Source organism: Salmo trutta, chromosome 9 (genome assembly GCF_901001165.1).
Source record: "Salmo trutta chromosome 9, fSalTru1.1, whole genome shotgun sequence".
Lineage (NCBI taxonomy): Eukaryota > Metazoa > Chordata > Actinopteri > Salmoniformes > Salmonidae > Salmo > Salmo trutta.
Window position 1 is genome coordinate 7,030,269 of NC_042965.1, and position 19,705 is coordinate 7,049,973.

General features: G+C 40.3%; 1 gene segment (V, D, J or C); it reads left to right on the forward strand.

Annotated features, from left to right (window-relative positions):
* The first annotated feature begins 9,813 nt into the window (after nt 1-9,813).
* Nucleotides 9,814-16,262, forward strand: LOC115199773 (T-cell receptor gamma chain C region C10.5-like). The segment is given in 4 exon segments: nt 9,814-9,865; nt 11,206-11,508; nt 11,845-11,940; nt 15,183-16,262. Coding segments are annotated over 4 exon segments (558 nt in total).
* The last annotated feature ends 3,443 nt before the right edge of the window (nt 16,263-19,705 follow it).

Genomic DNA, 19,705 nt, shown 5'->3' on the forward strand with positions numbered 1-19,705 from the left:
AAACAGAGTGTCTCCTTCGACTGCAAAGTTACTGGTCGGTGTGCGGGTAACTTGGTCCACTGGTACCAGAAGAGAGAGGGTGAACCCTTTACTTGGATTCTATACTTTGATTTCGATGACAATTCTGACAGCCGTGCTACCACTCATCCTCAGAGAGCAGATTTCTCTGTTTGGAGGGAGTCTGAGTCTGACTCCAGTAATCTTATGATCAAGTCCATTAAAGTGTCCCATTCTGCCACCTACTACTGTGCCTGTTGGTTCTCGGGAACCCACAGTGAGAACTGATCCACACAGCCTGTACAAAAACTCTGTGGTTTTAATCAAGCTTTGTATTCATGAAAAGGTTTCTATACCACAGTAAGTGACATAAGAGGTTTGAGTGTAGTGTCTTCTTCAAATCCAAAGTGAAATGCAATTATAAAAGGAATTATAAATAAATTAACAACATGTCTTGCCAATGAGCAAACAGTGTCTAAACTGCATCTTCTTGATGTGTCCTGTATACGTACATTGTGTGCAGAGGTTGGACAGAGGTTTGTGTGCTTTTTAGGTATATATGGGTATAACAGTCAGAATAACCTATTTACATAAGTATTCAGATTGTTTGCTATGAGACTCAAAATTGAGCTCAGGTGCATCCACGTTTCCATTTATCATCCTTGAGATGTTTCTGCAACTTGATTGGAGTCCACCTGTGCTAAATTCAATTGATTGGACATGATATGGAAAGGCACACCCCTGTCTATATAAGATCCCACAGTTGACAGTGCATGTCAGAGCAAAAAACTAAGCCATGAGGTCGGAGGAATTGTCCGTAGAGCTCTGAGACAGGATTGTGTTGAGGCACAGATCTGGGGAAGGGTACCAAAAATTGTCTGCAGCATTGAACGTCCTCAAGAACACAGTGGCCTTCATCATTCTATCGTGACATTATTTATATGCATGCAGAAGCCTCTGTTTTGAAACCATTGGATTCAGTTTTCCATTCAGCAATACACATTATTACTGGGGACGGTTTTAGAACTCATCATTGTATTCTTTACAAACATGTGGGATGGACCTCTCTGTCTGTAATAAGAGAGCTGTACTCTCTTTTAATGATTTACAATGCAGTTTTGTAACTGTTTGGTCTCAACAAAATTGGAAAAATATGCTTTTTGTTTTTTTGCTCCTTGTGTGGAACAAAATGCAGAATTCCGTGCAATTAGATATTCTGGTGCCTTTCAGGCAAATAAAATGATTGATTGGAGACTTTTACGTTACAGAATGCGATTGCTTTTCTTAAATATATTTCATGTTGTGTATTATGTGTTTTATTATAGTGTTCTGTAGGGCTGTTGTGTTTTATGTGTAAAGGTATACAAGGCTCTCATGTAAAATAGTTTTACCTCAGTGTGACTCCCTGTTTAAATAAAGGTTAAATTGAGATAAAAAGAGAAAAAAAACATGAGGTGATGGTGGCGGATGAATGGCACGACAATGGGCCTCAGGATCTCATCAAGGTATCTCTGTGCATTCAAATTGCCATCGATAAATGCAACTATGTTGGTTGTCTGTAGCTTATGCCTGCCCATAACATACCCTCACCGCCACCATGGGGCAATCTGTTCACATCGTTGACATCAGCAAACAGCTTGCCCACAGTATTTGCACTCCCGGATAAAAAACGTACCCGATTTAATCTGGTTACTACTCCTGCCCAGTAACTAGAATATGCATATAATTGTTTGATTTGGATAGAAAACACCCTAAAGTTTCTAAAACTGTTTGAATGGTGTCTGAGTATAACAGAACTCATTTGGCAGGCCAAAACCTGAGAAGATTCCAAACAGGAAGCGCTCTCTCTGACTATTTCTTGGCCTTCTTGATCATCTCTAACCAAAACAGGGGATCTCTGGCATAACGTGACATTTTCTAACGCTCCCATAGGCTCTCAGAAGGCGCCAGAACGTTGAATGGTGACTTTGCAGGCCATGGCTGAAAAACAGTAGCGCATTTGGATAGTAGTCGATCTGAGAACAATGAGACTGGGGCGTGTGCACGAGGAAACTCCATGTTTTTATTTTTTCGTCTTTGAACGAAAACAGGGTTTCCCGGTCGGAATATTATCGCTTTTTTACGAGAAAAATCGCATAAAAATTTATTTTAAACAGCGTTTGACATGCTTCGAAGTACGGTAATGGAATATTTAGACATTTTTTGTCACGAAACGCGTCGGGCGCGTCACCCTTCTTTACCCTTCGGATAGTGTCTTGAACGCACGAACAAAACGCCGCTATTTGGATATAACTATGGATTATTTGGAACCAAACCAACATTTGTTATTGAAGTAGAAGTCCTGGGAGTGCATTCTGATGAAGAACAGCAAAGGTAATTCACATTTTCTAATAGTAATTCTGAGTTTGGTGAGTACCACACTTGGTGGGTGTCAAAATAGCTAGCCTGTGATGGCCGGGCTATCTACTCAGAATATTGCAAAATGTGCTTTCACCGAAAAGCTATTTTAAAATCGGACATAGCGATTGTATAAAGGAGTTCTGTATCTATAATTCTTAAAATAATTGTTATTTTTTTTGTGAATGTTTATCTTGAGTAATTTAGTAAATTCACCGGAAGTGTTCGGTAGGAATGCTAGTCACATGCTAGTCACATGCTAATGTAAAAAGCTGGTTTTTGATATAAATATGAACTTGATTGAACAAAACATGCATGTATTGTATAACATAATGTCCTAGGAGTGTCATCTGATGAAGATCATCAAAGGTTAGTGCTGCATTTAGCTGTGGTTTTGGTTTTTGTGACATATGCTAGCTTGAAAAATGGGTGTCTGATTATTTCTGGCTGGGTACTCTGCTGACATAATTTAATGTTTTGCTTTCGTTGTAAAGCCTTTTTGAAATCGGACAGTGTGGTTAGATTAACGAGAGACTTGTCTTTAAAATGGTGTAAAATAGTCATATGTTTGAGAAATTGAAGTAATAGCATTTCTAAGGTATTTGAATATCGCGCCACGGGATTCCACTGGCTGTTGAGCGCAAGCGTCCCACCTAGCCCATAGAGGTTAAACATGTTGGCATTACAGTCTCGGACATGGAGAGGTTGAAAATGTCAGTGAAGACACTTGCCAGTTGGTCAGCACATGCTTGTAGTACACGTCCTGGTATTCCGTCTGGCCCTGCGGCCGTGTGAATGTTGACACGTTTAAAGGTGTTACTCACATCGGCTGCGGAGAGCGTTTTCACACAGTCTTCCGGAACAGCTGGTGCTCTTATGCATGTTTCAGTGTTATTTGCATCATAGCAAGCATAGAAGTAGTTTAGCTCGTCAGGTAGGGGGCAGCTCTCGGCTGGGCTCCTCTTTGTAGTGTGTAATGGTTTACAAGCCCTGCCAAATCCGACGAGCGTCAGAGCCGGTGTAGTACGATTTGATCATAGTCCTGTATTGAGGCTTTGACTGTTTGATGGTTCATCGGAGGGCATAGCAGGATTTCATGTAAGCTTCTGGGTTAGAGTCCCGCTCTTTGAAAGCGGCAGCTCTTGCCTTTAGCCCAGTGCGGATGCTGCCTGTAATCCATGGCTTCTGGTTGGACTATGTACATACGGTCACTGTGGGGACAACTTCATCGATGCACTTATTGATGAAGCCAATGACTGATGTGGTGTACTGATGCCATCGGAGGAATACCGGAACATATTACTGTCTGTGCTAGCAAAACAGTCCTGTCGCTTAGCATCTTCTTCTTCTGACCACATTGTTATTGATCTAGTCACTGGTGCTTCCTGCTTTAATTTGAGCTTGTATGCAGGAATCAGGAGGATATAATTATGGTCAGATTTACCAAATGGAGGGTGAGGGAGAGCTTTGTCTGCGTCTGTGTGTCGACTATAGGTGGTCCAGAATTATTTTTACTCTGGTTGCACATATAACATGCTGATAGAAATTTGGTAAAACGGATTTAGGTTTCCCTGCATTAAAGTCCCCGGCTACTAGGAGCACCGCCTCTGGGTGAGCGTTTTCTTGTTTGCTTATGGCGGAATATAGCTCATACAATGCTGTCTTAGTCCCAGCCTCTGACTGTGGTGGTATGTAAACATCTACGAAGAAAACAGATAAACTCTCTCGGTAGGTAGTGTGGTCTACAGCTTATCATGAGATAATCTATCTCAGGGGAGCAATAGCTCGAGACTTCCATAGATATCGTTTACCAGCTGTTATTTACAAAAAATACATAGTTCGCCGCCACTGTTCTATCCTGCCAGTACATCGTATAACCAGCCAGCTGTATGTTTATATTGTCGTCATTCAGCCACGACTCCGTGAAGCATAAAATGTTACAGTTTTTAATGTCCCATTGGTAGTTTAATCTTACGCATAACTCGTTGATTTTATTCTCCAAGTATTGCATGTTTGCTAGCAGAATGGAGGGAAGTGGGGTTTATTCGATTGCCTACGAATTCTCAGAAGTCAGCCCACTCTTCAACCCCAGTTTTCTGCCTCCTCTTCATGCAGATCATGGGGATCGGGGCCTGTTCCCGAGGAAGCAGTATATCCTTTGTGTTGGGCTCATCAGATTCGTGAAAGGAAGAAAAATATTCTGCTCGTCCATGGTCATAAATTGCAGTCCTGATGTCTAGAAGTTATTTTCGGTCATAAGAGATGGTTGTGGCAACATTGTGGACAAAATAAGTAAAAACATAAGTTTCAAACAAACACAATCGGCTAGTGGCACGTAAAACGTCTGCCTTCTACTCCGGCGCCATCTTGGTGTATCAATAGTAACCCTTTGCAGGGGAATTTTGTAGACATGTCTTTGTATTGTGTTTTGAGAATCTGAAGAGAAGAGAATGAGGTGGGTGTGTCATTACTGTTGTAGTCTTGATTTTATACCTTTCAGTGTCCCTTGCTAGTTTCTGTCCACAATCTTGTTGTGCTCCATAACTGCAAGGTGAGTCCGCTCCCTCATGCTTGTGTACAGAAAATGCCCCCAATTTGGGGTATTTTCTAGCAGGGCACTGTGGAAGGACTTTAAGGTAAAAGAGAAGAGGGGTAGACTAAATTGATTACATGGTCTGTGAGGTACTCTGTGGTCCTCAGGCTACCTCTAGCCACCTGTAACCCTATAACACAAACATAAGCCATACAAACACTACCCAATTCATGTTTATACCATGCTTACTGTAAATGGAGCTATTTTAGCCGTCAGCCTGTACATATTTGGCCAACTTACCTTCACCTTGTGCAGAGCTAGGGGTTAGAAGCGCATGTTGGTGGAATCAGATTATATCCCACCAAAACAAAATACACAACAAAACACAATTTAGCCTAGCTAGCTAAACATACCTTACATGGACATTTCAATATTGTCAGCTTGCTGTTAGCTAACTAGCGTCACTAAATTGGCATCAAGATTGCTAGCCAACTGAGACTGGCTGACAACAACTAACCAACCATAGACAATTTTACACATTCATCATTGCTACCAGCACACAAACAGAGAGTGAGTTAGTTGTATCAACAATTATATTTTAAGTAACGGAGTGTGACATTACCTAGCTAACATTAGCTTATGTCAGTCAAAGATAGAACAAAACTCTTCTGAAGGTAGCTACCAGTCTAGCAGTGATGAAAATAGGCGAAAATGATTGACAGCGTGTATACCAAAAGAAAGCTATATCTTTTTTATTTAACTAGGCAAGTCAGTTAAGAACAAATTCTTATTTACATTGACAGCCTACCAGGGACCAGTGGGTGATCTGCCTTGTTCATGGGTAGAACAATAGATGTTTACTTTGTACGCTCAGGTATTTGATCCAGCAACCTTTCGGTTACTGGCCCAATGCTCTAACCACTAGGCTACATACCACCCCTTAACTGATGGCTTTCAGAGTTCAATACCGGATTGTAATGTTAAAACCTCTCTAGGAAATGTGGGACACTAGCGTCCCACCCCGCCAACAGCCAGTGAAATAGCAGAGCGCCAAATTCAAAACAACAAAAATCTCATATTTTAAATTACTCACACATACAAGTATTATACACAATTTTAAAGATAATCTTCTCGTTAATCCAACCACAGTGTCCGATTTCAAAAAGGCTTTACGGCGAAAGCATAGCATTAGATTATGTTTGGACAGCACCTATACAAGAAAAACCAGACAGCCATTTTCCAAGCAAGGAGAGGCATCACAAAAACCATAAATACAGCTCAAATTAATCACTAACCTTTGATGATCATCATCAGATGGCACTCATAGGACTTCATGTTACACAATACATGTACGTTTTGCTCGATAAAGCTCATATTTATATCCAAAAAAACCATTTTACATTGGCATGTAATGTTCAGAAATGTTTTGCCTCCAAAACACCCGGTGATCAATTTACAGAAATACTCATCATAAACTTTGATAAAAGATACAAGTGTTATGCACAGAGTAATAGATAAACTACTCCTTAATGCAACTGCTGTGTCAGATTTCAAAAAAGCTTTACGGCGAAAGCAAACGTTGCAATAATCTGAGTACAGCGCTCAGACATCAAAACAAGCCATACAGATACCCGCCATTTTGGAGTCAACAGAAGTCAGAAATAACATTAGCAATATTCACCTACCTTTGATGATCTTCATCGGAATGCACTCCCAGGAATCCCAGTTCCACAATAAATGTTAGTTTTGTTCGATAAAGTTCATCTTTATGTCCAAATACCTCCATTTTGTTCGCGCATTTAGTCCAGCACTCCAAATTCACTAAGCTCACGAGGTTAGTCCAGACAAAGTCAAAATAGTTCCATTACAGTTCGTAGAAACATGTCAAACGATGTATAGAATCAATCTTTCGGATGTTTTTATCATAAATATTCAATAATATTCCAACCGGACAATTCCTTTGTCTTTAGAATTGAAAGGAAAGGCAGCTCGCTATCACGGCCGCGCGCATGTTTGAGCTCATGCCAAATTTCCAGACACATGACTGAATCAGCTCTTATTCTCTTCCCATTCACAGTAGACGCCTGAAACAAGGTGCTAAAGACTGTTGACATCTAGGGGAAGCCTTAGAAAGTGCAATATGACCCCACAGATACTGTAGTTTTGATAGAGAACCAAAAGAAGAACTACAAATTCTCAGACAGGCCAATTCCTGCTTGGAATTTTATCAGGTTTTTGCCTGCCATATGAGTTCTGTTATACTCACAGACACCATTCAAACAGTTTTAGAAACTTCAGAGTGTTTTCTATGCAAATCTACTAATAATATGCATATTCTAGTTTCTGGGCAAGAGTAGTAACCAGATTAAATAATATAATAATTATTTTAGCAAAAAACGTTATCTTTAATTTACAGTCTGTAGAAGCTATGAGAATATAAAGGTTCAGTACTTTTGTGAAGCATCACAGCACAGTTGAAAAATATATGGCGTTAAGAGATAGATGGGAGGGGTTGAGTGGAGCTGAAGGCGTGGGACTAATAACAAGATAACCAATGTAAAACATATATGGGGTCTGTCACGTTTTCTCTTAGGAGCAGGAAAGGAGCAGAGTCAAATGCAGGAGACTGAGGTCCGGTAGATCAAAAGTTTATTTCCACCGTAGACAATAAGGCGTCCGAAAAAAAGCACAGGGTGCGCATAACACCCAAAACAGGAGAATTGTACGGAAACGTTTAACGCACGGGGCGCAGCCCGGCAAACACCGTACAAAACAGTAACACGCTGAATATAAAGCCAGCGCTAACTAACACCTGTCCTCTAGTGACAGATAAACAATCCCGCACAAGAATCCCAACTGAAAATGCACACTAAATAACCCCCCCACTAATTACAGACACAAAACAGGTGCGGGATAGACAGACAAAACCAAAAGACACAGAAACAATGATCGGTGGCAGCTAATAGGCCGGCGACGATGACCGCCGGGCGCCGCCCGACTGAGGTGGGGCGCCACCTTCGTTAGATACTGTGACAGGGTCTGTAAAATGTATATAGGTTCAGAAATGTTGAGAAATAGCACAGTTACAAATATAAATCAAACTGGATGGACATCAGAAATAGAGGAAGGACTAAAAACAAACAAAATATAACTATTGTAAAATAGTTTGTCTGTAAAATGTGTATAATATGTATAAACTGAAGGTAAAAGCTTAAGTGTTATTGTTTATTAGTTTACTCCAATTGGGGGAAGGGTGGTAGGGTTTGCGGGGAATAATAAAGATATATTCTAAAAAAAGTATCTGTTTTTGTATGCATATGTATATGTATGGGTATGTACATGTATGTATATAGATATATATATTTACAAAAAAAAGATATGGGGGATTGGAAATGATGCAGACAATTACATTGATGGAAGCATCCAATCTTTCCGCAATATTATGCTGATCCACCTGTAAAGAAAAAAAGAAAACATGGGTACATGAGGAGACTCCAGGAGCAGAAACTGCATGGATTCACTGTGGTTGCCTGACACTTGCAGGTGGATAGAAACTGTACTGTGGATGACTCTGCCAATAGAGCGCCCATCCAGCGCTCTGACGTCCATCAGAATGGAAAGGAGTTAAGTGGAGATGCCCAGCTCCGACACCAGGGTAGTGGAATCAAACCCACAACCCTGGCTTTGTAAACACCATGCTCTACCAACTGAGCCACAGGGAAGACAAAAAAATGACAGCTGTGTCATCTACATTTCAAAATAGTTGGGAAGAGATTTTCGATGTACCCACTCCATGGCACATGGTTTATGAATTGATACGCAAAACAACACCGGATTCAAAACTAAGCAGGAGACAATCTAGACCTGCCCAGTTACATGGTCTCCGTAGGAGGCAAGTAAGCAGCCCTCGGTGATTCCCGAGAGAACTCGGGTGACATCGGATTCACTCGGAAATGTAGATGTTGGGGATTTCCGGGATTCCTCTGAGGCGAGGTGGGAATCAAGGATGAGCAACAGCGACAGGGAACAGATTCCCTCTCCCTCCTATGTTCCTGTAGCCACCCATCGATCCGGATGGTCAAGGCTATGAGGGAGTCGAGGTCCGGGCAGCTCCCGGGCTGCGAGGTCATCTAAAATCACCTCCGATAATCCGGGAAGGAACATGTCTAACAATGCTTCCGTGTTCCAGGCACTCTCAGCCGCCAACGTGCGAAAATCCACTGCGTAGTCTGCCACACTACTGGAGTCTTGACGTACCTGTTGCAGCTTACGAGTAGCCTCTCTCCCGGACAACGGAGAATCTCACACCTTACATACCTCTGCCACAAACTCCTCCAGTCTGAGACAAACGGCGGACTATTGCTCCCACACCACCATAGATCAGGCGAGGGCACTCCCGGACATCAGCGTTATGAGGTATGCTGTCTTCGAGCGGTCCAAGGGGACGAAGAAGGCTGCAGCTTGAAGATGAGGGAGCACTGGGAGAGAAAGGCCCGGCAGGTTCCAAAATCTCCAGCGTAGTGCTCCGGAGGGGGTAGCGAGAGAATGGAATCCCTCCATAAGGCATTGCAGTAACTCCAATGGTGGCTCCTTGCTGCGAGACAGCGTTGTGGAGCTGGTCTGAGTCTGCTGGGTCAGTCATGGCCAGTTCGCACTGTTTTTCAAGTCAACCAGCGGTTTTCTTGTACTTCTCCTTCTAATCTTCCTGGTTTTGACCCTTTCCTGTTTTCTGGACTCCGTACCCGCCTGCCTGACCGTTCTGCCGGCCGCTCTGTACCTCCTGGACTCTGAACTGGTTTTGACCTTTTGCCTGTCCATTCTCTTGCCTACCCCTTTTAGATGGTTTGAGTGTTTGTTTAATAAATATCAATCTGCCTCCCGTGTCTGCATCTGGGTCTCACCTTGTGCCCTTATAGGGCCAACTTCTTGGAATGAAATGTAAGTCAGGACTCTCTTGTTTCCTACCCCAAGTCAGTGATAATTTGCATCATACATTTTCATTATCTTAACATAAATTAACATACTTTTTTCATTGTTGGAAATTTTCTGCAGCATGTGACAGCACAGCAGTAAGCCTAAGCTGGTTTGGAAAGTGTTTTTATACAACGTAGAGACCTAATATTTTACAAATAACTTATTTCAATAACAGGTATTTGTATCAACATTTGAGCTTTTTACAATAAACATGTCTTTACAGTGTTATTAGTTTAAATGGCACGTGTGCTTCAGAAGTAGCTAATACAGGCTATACCTCAATCGATTAAAAAAAATCTTCATTTCTGGTGCTCCTAATGTTTATGTTGTGCTCTTAACTTTAAGTTGGGAGCACCAGTGCTACCAATGAAAAAAGTTCACTTAACTTTGGCAGTAGGCTTCATGTTCCAACTAATTGTTTGTGTGTGCGCCTGTATGCATGCGTGCCACCTCTAGATATATTTTTAAGCTCAAGAGGTATGCTTAGATATGCAAAATAATATACATATTTTGTTTTACATACTGTAGATTTAAGCATGATTTGAGTGTGCCCCCTCAGATATTTGTGCCCCCTCAGATATTTGGGGTGCATGAGGTGACTGAACCTTTGTATAGCTAACACAAGCTCTGTCAAGAAGAAGTGAAGACTACTTTTTGACAAGGGAATTTTCACTGTGTATGGTTATGTATTTGGCTCTGGTACGAGACTTTCTGTGACAGGTAAGAGATCCATTCCTCTGATTTTCGGGCAGAAAAACTAAGCAGTAGTCATTAATAATTAATCTGTCTAATCAGTCCAACATAATTGAACAAACATCCTGCAGTATTGCTATCCAAATATGCACACACTATTTATGATCAACCCATGTTAGAAAAAGTATCTATGAATTTGAATATTTGTTATTAGCCTGTATAATTGATCGTTCTGATTGGCAAGGAAGCCATATGCATAATTTGCAGTGTATTGCGTGTCCTTAATATTAGATATACACCCTCAGTTAAATGTGATATGTAGAGTAATCTGATATAGGGAAGAATGTCAAACTGGTTACTGAGCTAAGAATCTGATTTAAATAATATTGAATGTTATAATTGACTTTATATTGAAATAAGATATTCCCTAAAGGATAGCTAAGAAAAATATCAGATGGTTTATTTATGTAAGTAATTGTTTACTTGACTATAGACAGTAAAGCTGCGGGACATCACGATTCCTTTTGACATCAGAATACATCTGAAGTCTGAACTTGTGTGACGGCCCTTTAAAGAAGTCTGTAAATGTTGTTATTTCTCTTGAAAACCAGACAATACCGTACGAAAACCCAAAGTGACGATCTACTCAGAGTCCAACCCTGAGTCGAATGTGAACACCCTGCTATGTCTGGCTGGAGACATGTTTCCAGACTTGGTCAAGATCTCATGGAAGATGGAGGATGAAAACGGCAGAGCAGTCGAGGTGCCTAAAGCAGAGGGGGAACAGCTGGAGCAGAGGGAGGAAGGACAGACGACCAGTATGATCATCATTGATAAAGAGAAGATTTACAGGAACAAATACATCTGTTCTGTGGAGCATGAAGGGGGCCCTCAAGATGTTTACATGCTAAAAGGTAAAGCCAGTCATTGAAATAGTTTACATTAGTATGTAGGCCTATTATGTTTTATATACATCATTATTAATTTAATATGTATGTAATATAATTATGAGTAGGTTATTGTGTATTCAACCTTGTAAAATTGGCAGGCCTACCTATTACCTTTTCAAAGAAAAAAGTATATAAAAATTGGACTCACACTTGGTAATTGTATTGGAATGTTGGTGTAGTTAGTCTCCCAAATTTTTAAACAAAATAGCCTTTTTTTCTTAAGAATTATCCTCGACAGTAGCCTACATAATGCTCTGAAAAAATCTTAAATAATATGATCTTTTTCCATTTCATTCTCAGATCAACCAACTGAAGCTCCGCCAACCACCGTGGCTGCACCAACCTGTCCGTTCAGAAATGACACGCAGCAGTCACAAACTCTACATCTTACCGATGGTACAATTTGTGTATTTCATGCAGGGTTCGGGTCAATTCAAAAATATGGGGGGGAGTGTAAGTGGTTGGATAAATTAACCAATTTAGACAGGTATTAAATTCGATTGCGCTTTGTCACAATTGCACCTTTTGGAGAATGCATTCATGGTAAACGCTGCTTATGTCTGCTGAATTGGAAAGGACCTTTTAAGGGTGCTTTCACATACAGTGCATTCGGGAAGTATTCAGACCACTTGACAACATATATTAAATTAAAATGTTCTCTCGGATTAACACAATGAAAATGCAAAACAGGTTTACATTTTTTTTTTACAATGTATTTACATAAGTATTCAGAGCCTTTCCTATGAGACTCAAAATTGAGCTCAGGTGCATCCTGTTTCCATTGATCATCCTTGATGTTTTTACAACTTGATTGGAGTCCACCTGTGGTAAATTCAATTGATTGGACATGATTTGGAAAGGCACACACGTCTCCATATAAGGTCCCACAGTTGACAGTGCATATCAGAGCAAAAACCAAGCCATGAGGTCGATGGGATTGTCCGTAGAGCTCCAAAACAGGATTGCGTTGAGGCACAGATCTGGGGAAGGTTACCAAAACATTTATGCAGCCTTGAAGGTCCCCAAGAACACAGTGGCCTCCATTATTCTTAAATGGAAGAAGTTTGGAAACACCAAGACTCTTCCTAGAGCTGGCCGCCCGGCCAAACTGAGCAATTGGGGGAGAAGGGCCTTGGTCAATGAGGTGACCAAGAACCTAATGGTCACTCTGACAGGGCTCCAGAGTTCTTCCTCAGTCAGACACATGACAGCCTGCTTGGAGTTTGCCAAAAGGCACCTAAAGGACTCAGAACATGAGATACAAGATTCTCTGGTCTGATGAAACCAAGATTGAACTCTTTGGCCTGAATGCCAAGTGTCATGTCTGGAGGAAACCTGGCACCATCCCTACGGAGAAGCATGGGGGTGGCAGCATCATGCTGTGGGGATGTTTTTCAGCGGCAGGGACTGGGAGACTAGTCAGGATCAAGGGAAAGATTAACGGAACAAAGTACAGAGAGATCCTTGATGATTTACCTTCCAACAGGACAACGACCCTAAGCACACAGCCAAGTCAACGCCGGAGTGGCTTTGGGACAAGTCTCTGAATGTCCTTGAGTTGCCCAGCCAGATCGAACATCTCTGGAGAGACAAGAAAATAGCTGAGCAGCAACGCTCCCCATCCAACCTGACAGAGCGTAAGAGGATCTGCAGATAAGAATGGGACAAACTCCCCAAATACAGGTGTGCAAAGCTTGTAGCGTCAAGAAGACTCAAGGCTGTAATCGCTGCCAAAGGTGCTTCAACAAAGTACTGAGTAAAGGGTCTGAATACTTATGCAAATGTAATATTTCAGTTACATTTTTAATAGCAACCTGTTTTTGCTTTGTCATTATGGGGTATTGTGTGTAGATGGAAGAAAAAAAGGCTGTAATGTAACAAAATATGGAAAGTCAAGGGGTCTGAATACTTTCTGAATGCGCTGTATCCTCTTATGATCCGGATCCTGGAGTGTTTAGTAGCCTAACCTCATCCGCGCTATAAAGCCAAGCCCCACCCAAAATGCCATATTACAACTTATGTGTTGTGATAATTGCGTTGTTAGCCCTGTAACCTGTTCGTTCATATGCCTTGCAACCGTGATAGAAAGGCCAAGATAATAATAGGATAGTGGTTGAATAAATTCAACCACAACTTTGTTTTATTACAAAACCGTATAGTAACATCAAAGCAGTTCACAAAGCATATTGCATGTACAGTAGCAGACAGTTACATGACCTACAGCATGGTCAAGCAAATTAATGTTTCTGAAATTTGCTGACCGCTAAACAACTATTGATTTACAGCAGAACCACAGTTACCGCAAGTCGCAAAGAAAACAGGAGCTACCTCCTCTATTCCAGCACCATTTCAACTTCAACATTTTCAACATCATCAAATCACCTCTGCTTAGTCTGATACAGTGACGACTAAAAGATACAAAAAACAATTTAGTCCAATTAACGTAAGCTAGATATGTGGCTGTCATGGTTCTGATTTCTGTGTGCATGTATCTGTGTGTGTGCTCATGCTCGTTTGCGCAAGAAGTAAAACATGTTGGCTCACTCTACTTGTACAGAAATGCCAATGCCATTCTCCTCTTTCATTTACATTTTACATTTTAGTCATTTAGCAGACGCTCTTATCCAGAGCGACTTACAGTAGTTTCATGTTGAGGAACGGTCTTTCACACTGTCATATACTACATGATTTTTTTTTTGCTTACTCGCTAGCCTAACTTCCACGTTAGCTAGGTAACATTAGTCCAAATCCCGGACTCCATCCATGGCTAATTTAGAAAATAACAATTTTAGCAAGCTGGCTAGCTAGCCACCGGAGGACAACAACTAAAAAAGATGCAACAATTCAAGTTTTTCTGTCAATGGCATTTGCGCTCAATGGGATTTGAGTGACGCAAATCCAAGCTGGCTCTTAACTTTTTTGGGGGAATACCAGGACCATTCGCTGAGCTCGATCAGTTTAGCTCAACGCTGATTGGCACATTATTTGTACTTTTTTTTTTGTCAAGGGAGTCCAGATGCTCGCTGGCTTCCCTTGCCTTTTAATGCTATGGGCGGCAACAATGTCATACTCGTTTGGACCAGACCGCATCAGATGGCCCACACTTAGAGACAGAGGGGTGCTGTTTTGCTCACTCTGATGCTTTCTCCTGTGAGATACATTGTCAATTGCGAATTGAAAATTATGAAACAGAGACGAAAAACATATAATTTTTGTATTGGTCATTTTTGGGGGGAGGCTTGGCTTCCCTTGGCATCTATGAATACATGTCAATGCTGAAATGATTCCTGGACCTGCATGAGTAGTGGCTCCAGGACCAGAGTACCAGGTATTGTGATATAGCAGCGTGAGTCGCATGGAACATTTTTGCCTGTTGTACTCGCTGTTGTACTCGTAAAATGTTCATATTGCTAAAACGCCCTAAATGGAGTGGTGCCAACAAAATGCGATTGGATAGCTAATCTGATCATGGTGAATAGGCAAAGTGTCTTATGAAGGCATATTTCCTGTGTTTGCCGAGATGCCATCCACGGTAAATGTTGCATATGTCGGCTTAAAAGGAGAATGTCTTTAAAAACCGCAATGCCTGTAACCAGCAATCAGATTGAATCCCGGCCTTATTCTTTTCTCTTCTTCAGATTCCTTCCAGTCAACGTTTAGTCTGAACCTGGCCTCTATCCTTTACACAGTGATGATAGTGAAGAGCATGGTGTACTGCTGTGGGCTCTCTATCCTGCTGCGCCACAGGAGCTTGGGAAGAGGACCCAGCACCTGTAGACACATTTATTGAAAGGATACCCCCCCCATGTATGGATAGAGTTGTAGTGGGCTGGGAGTAACATGGATTTTACATGCCATTGAGGTCTAACATTTCATTTGTATTGCTTTTATTTTTCTTGCTTTATTTTTAGATGCTACAATATTGTGAGCCATAGATTTCCATGTCTTCTAATAGCTTCAACTGACAAATATGACAATTGCAGCACATTTAATTGTGTATATGGAGTATTGTTTCCCTCCTTGTGGGAGCTACCCACTGCAGACACATGAAAAGGTTAAGATTTTCTGAAAAATAAGCAGAGAAAATCTTGAATGTAAATAAATTATTTTAATTTAGACTTTTTTTGTTAAAGTTACCCTGCAATATGTCAGAGGTAGGCCTAAATTATACACACAACCTGTATTTAATTTATACAAAATATATACCTAAATGTCATTATTAAATATGTAGGCTCATGAGTTCTAAATCATTATCCAATATAATATTTAGTAACTTGTCTTGAAGTGTAATTTTTCTCAAGTTTGTTTTCTAATGTAGTATTTCACATCTTAATTAATGAATAAGATAATCAATTTTTGCTTTAAATATCTAAATGCTGAGTGCTTATTGAGCAATGAAATTGGGCTGTGCGCAAAATCATTTATTGGTGCTTTTTACATTAATACAATGTTTTTTTTATACAGCTTTAATGAAGTGTAACAGCCTGCTCAAATTAACCAAGTTGCTCAAAATAATAATATCCTTTCAGATGAGGATGGATTTAATAAACTCTGCCTTTGTGAACAAAGTTACAACAATGGTTCTGCAAATTATTGTAAACCTTTTTACAGTTCCTTGCTGTTTTGTATGAATAAAGGCTACATCTATTCATATTTGTGAATGTTATTTGATTGAATCTCATCAGCAGCGGAACAATAAAATTGTAAGATTATCTGTTTTCAACTTGTTTGCTTCAATGTGCATGTTCCAACACAGATGTTGAGCCTAGACTCAATAGTGGTGGGAAAATGTGGTTAATGTATATTTGGTTTTCTAAAGAAATGTGAAACGGTAGTTACTGGAAACAAGATATAGCTAGCTGCATAACCACAGCTCGAGCATGTGATGAGTTGGTTATCCAAAGCTGCTGGATGATTCGTTTTTATCTTGAACCGTTTTCAGCTCTATTTGTGGGTTTGGCTTCTGCCATCAAATTGAAGAATATGACAGCGATGGCAGACAAAACGAGTCCATAATGGTAGCTTATGGTTCTTTCATTTGTAGAATTATAGCCCTATGACAAAACAAGCTCTTACTTCTGTTTGTGTACTTTTTACCTTGAAACAATCAAATTAAATGAAATCAGGGCTGAGTGTTTCATTTGTTTTTAACACATCTTTTGAAAGGAAATTAACATTGTTATCCAAAGAAGTAGTAAATACAGTAGGTTTACGTTTCCACGTTATGTTATTACCATTTATTCTGTTTTAATGTAACGTGCTACCAAAAATGTAATTAATTGCTTTCTTTTATCTTCACTTCCCAAAGAAGGACATGTGCAAATGTTACATTTCATTCAAATCGAAAGAAATGCAAAACAGAACTTATATAGGCCTATAATATCAATAACACATTAATCATGGAATTGTAACTTTCATAAATACACGTTATTGAATTGACAATCAATGTAACTCATGATCAAATGTGGTAGGTAACTGTTAGGCTACTTCATAAACAAACACATGCTTGTCACTGTGAAAATGAACTTGGTGTCTTAATTAAAAGGTGAACCTAATTAATTTACTGTATTGAATAAGAGAATGCTATGTTTAGTGGGTCTTAAATATAGAACACTAAGGCCAGGATTAAATCTAATCAGTCTTTTAAGGTGCACGCTATGTGCACCTTAAAAGGCAACCTCAAAAGGTCGATGTCCGCACCCCCGTGGAAATATAATTACCATAAAAAAAAATCCCCCATAACCAGTCAGTTTGAGATATCTGGGTTGCATTGAATGCGTCTCAATCCACCGCATCTGTCATTTTCGACATTCCGTGTCTGCGGTGAAAGGTGACAGAGCTAGAGCGGTGTTTGTCAAATCATGAGACATCCGGATAATCAGTCTTCTCACAAAATCGTCTGTCGCGTCCGAACGGTTTGCCCTACACCCTATTATGAGCCCTCTATGGAAAGATGACACTCTCACGAACACGGTGGTGTCCGAACAGTTTCGGCTACATACCCCTCTGTGGAAAGGTGAGACTCTCACAGGCCCCATAAAACTCGATTGAAGGTCCCTGTTTAAAAAATGAATGGAAGTACAGTATATATGGTCACTGTTTAGTGCCAAAAATAAGTGGCTAAAATGTTTCCTGAACTTTATTACATCTCTCAGATAGACATTTCAGATCAAACTTCTTTAGATTTTTTTTGGGGGGGGGAGAATGTTGTTCCATGTATTGAATCTGTAATTCAATAGCTTTCTATTGGCTAATATCAGTAAGTCCAAAATATTTTCTCATCAAATATTTTTTTTATGTATTTTGTTGATACTTCAAGGGGTCATTAAATAAAAAATCTAAAAGCTAAATGATCCTTGGTATAACCTCAACCTGGAACCCTAAGCTATATGGAATTGTTTTATCTCATGGGGACAGCTTACATTTAAGCAATAAGGGGGTGTGGTATATGGCCAATATACCATGGCCAAGGGCTGCTTACGCTCGACGCATCGCGGAGTGCCTTGGCCATATACCACAAACCCCCGAGGTGCCTTATTGCTATTATAAACTGGTTACCAACATTATTAGAGCAGTAAAAATAAATGTTTTGTCAGACCCGTGGTATACGGGATGATATACCACAGCTGTCAGACAGTCAGCGTTCAGGGCTCGAACAACCCAGTGTATAAGTAGCATTTTATCACGTGTAACTATGACAATGATTTTAATTGGCTGATGCGCATTTTGATACATTTAAACTCTTTCAAATGTTTGGAAGTATAGAAGTTTTATTACCATTGACACTTTAATACTCTTGTCATGGTGGATAGAAATGAGGGTGGGAGTCATTCTATTTAATTCAAACAGCTTCTGTAAACCACTACAGGTGGCTGTTAGATGCCAGTGTGAACTCCAAAATCAGTTCATAGAAAAAGTATTCTGTCCTGTCCAACATGGAAGACATGTTGAATTTGTACATGGATGCATTTTGTAAAGCTAAATGCAAAGTTTATCAAGAAGCTTCCACGCTAATGCCCTTCTTCCAAAATGTCAGTGCATGCATTTGGACTGTATATACAGTCTTGGCCAAAAGTTTTGAGATTGACACAAATATTAATTTCCACAAAGTTTGCTGCTTCAGTGTCTTTAGATATTTTTGTCAGATGTTACTATGGAATACTGAAGTATAATAACAAGCATTTCCTAAGTGTCAAAGGCTTTTATTGACAATTACATGAAGTTGATGCAAAGAGTCAATATTTGCAGTGTTGACCCTTCTTTTTCAAGACCTCTGCAATCCGCCCTGGCATGCTGTCAATTAACTTCTGGGCTACATCCTGACTGATGGCAGCCCATGCTTGGAGTTTGTCAGATTTTCTGGGGTTTTCTTTGTCCACCCGCCTCTTGAGGATTGACCACAAGTTCTCAATGGGATTAAAGTCTGGGGAGTTTCCTGGCCATGGACCCAAAATATCGATGTTTTGCTCCCCGAGCCACTTAGTTATCACTTTTGCCATATGGCAAGGTGCTCCATCATGCTGGAAAGGGCATTGTTCGTCACCAAACTGTTCCAGGATGGTTGGGAGAAGTTGCTCTCGGAGGATGTGTTGGTACCATTCTTTATTCATGGCTGTGTTCTTAGGCAAAATTGTGATTGAGCCCACTCCCTTGGCTGAGATTCCAAGCACCACCTTCTGGAAAAGAGGGACTTTGCAATTAATTGCAATTCATCTGATCACTCTTCATAACATTCTGGAGTATATGCAAACTGCCATCATACAAACTGAGGCAGCAGACTTTGTGAAAATTAATGTGTCATTCTCAAAACTTTTGGCCACGACTGTAGATTATGGATTGAGCTTGTTACATTATAATAATATGCATATGTAGGCACAGCTGTGTTGGTTATGCAGCCTATTCTATTTTTCCCTCTTGATAGTATTCCAAAGGAGATTACTCTGAACTTATTTTTTATTTATATTAGGCAATCTATTGATATTCAAGTGCCATCATTAAGGACTCAATTGTCACACACTGCCATCCTGACTTCTCAGTCTTCAACTCTGAACTGATTTTGGAGCCATGGTTTACCAATAAACACATCAGGATCTAGTTTTATCTGAAAGATTATGGTTTCAAAAAATGTTAACTGTATGCACAAAGTCAAGGTAAAATGTAA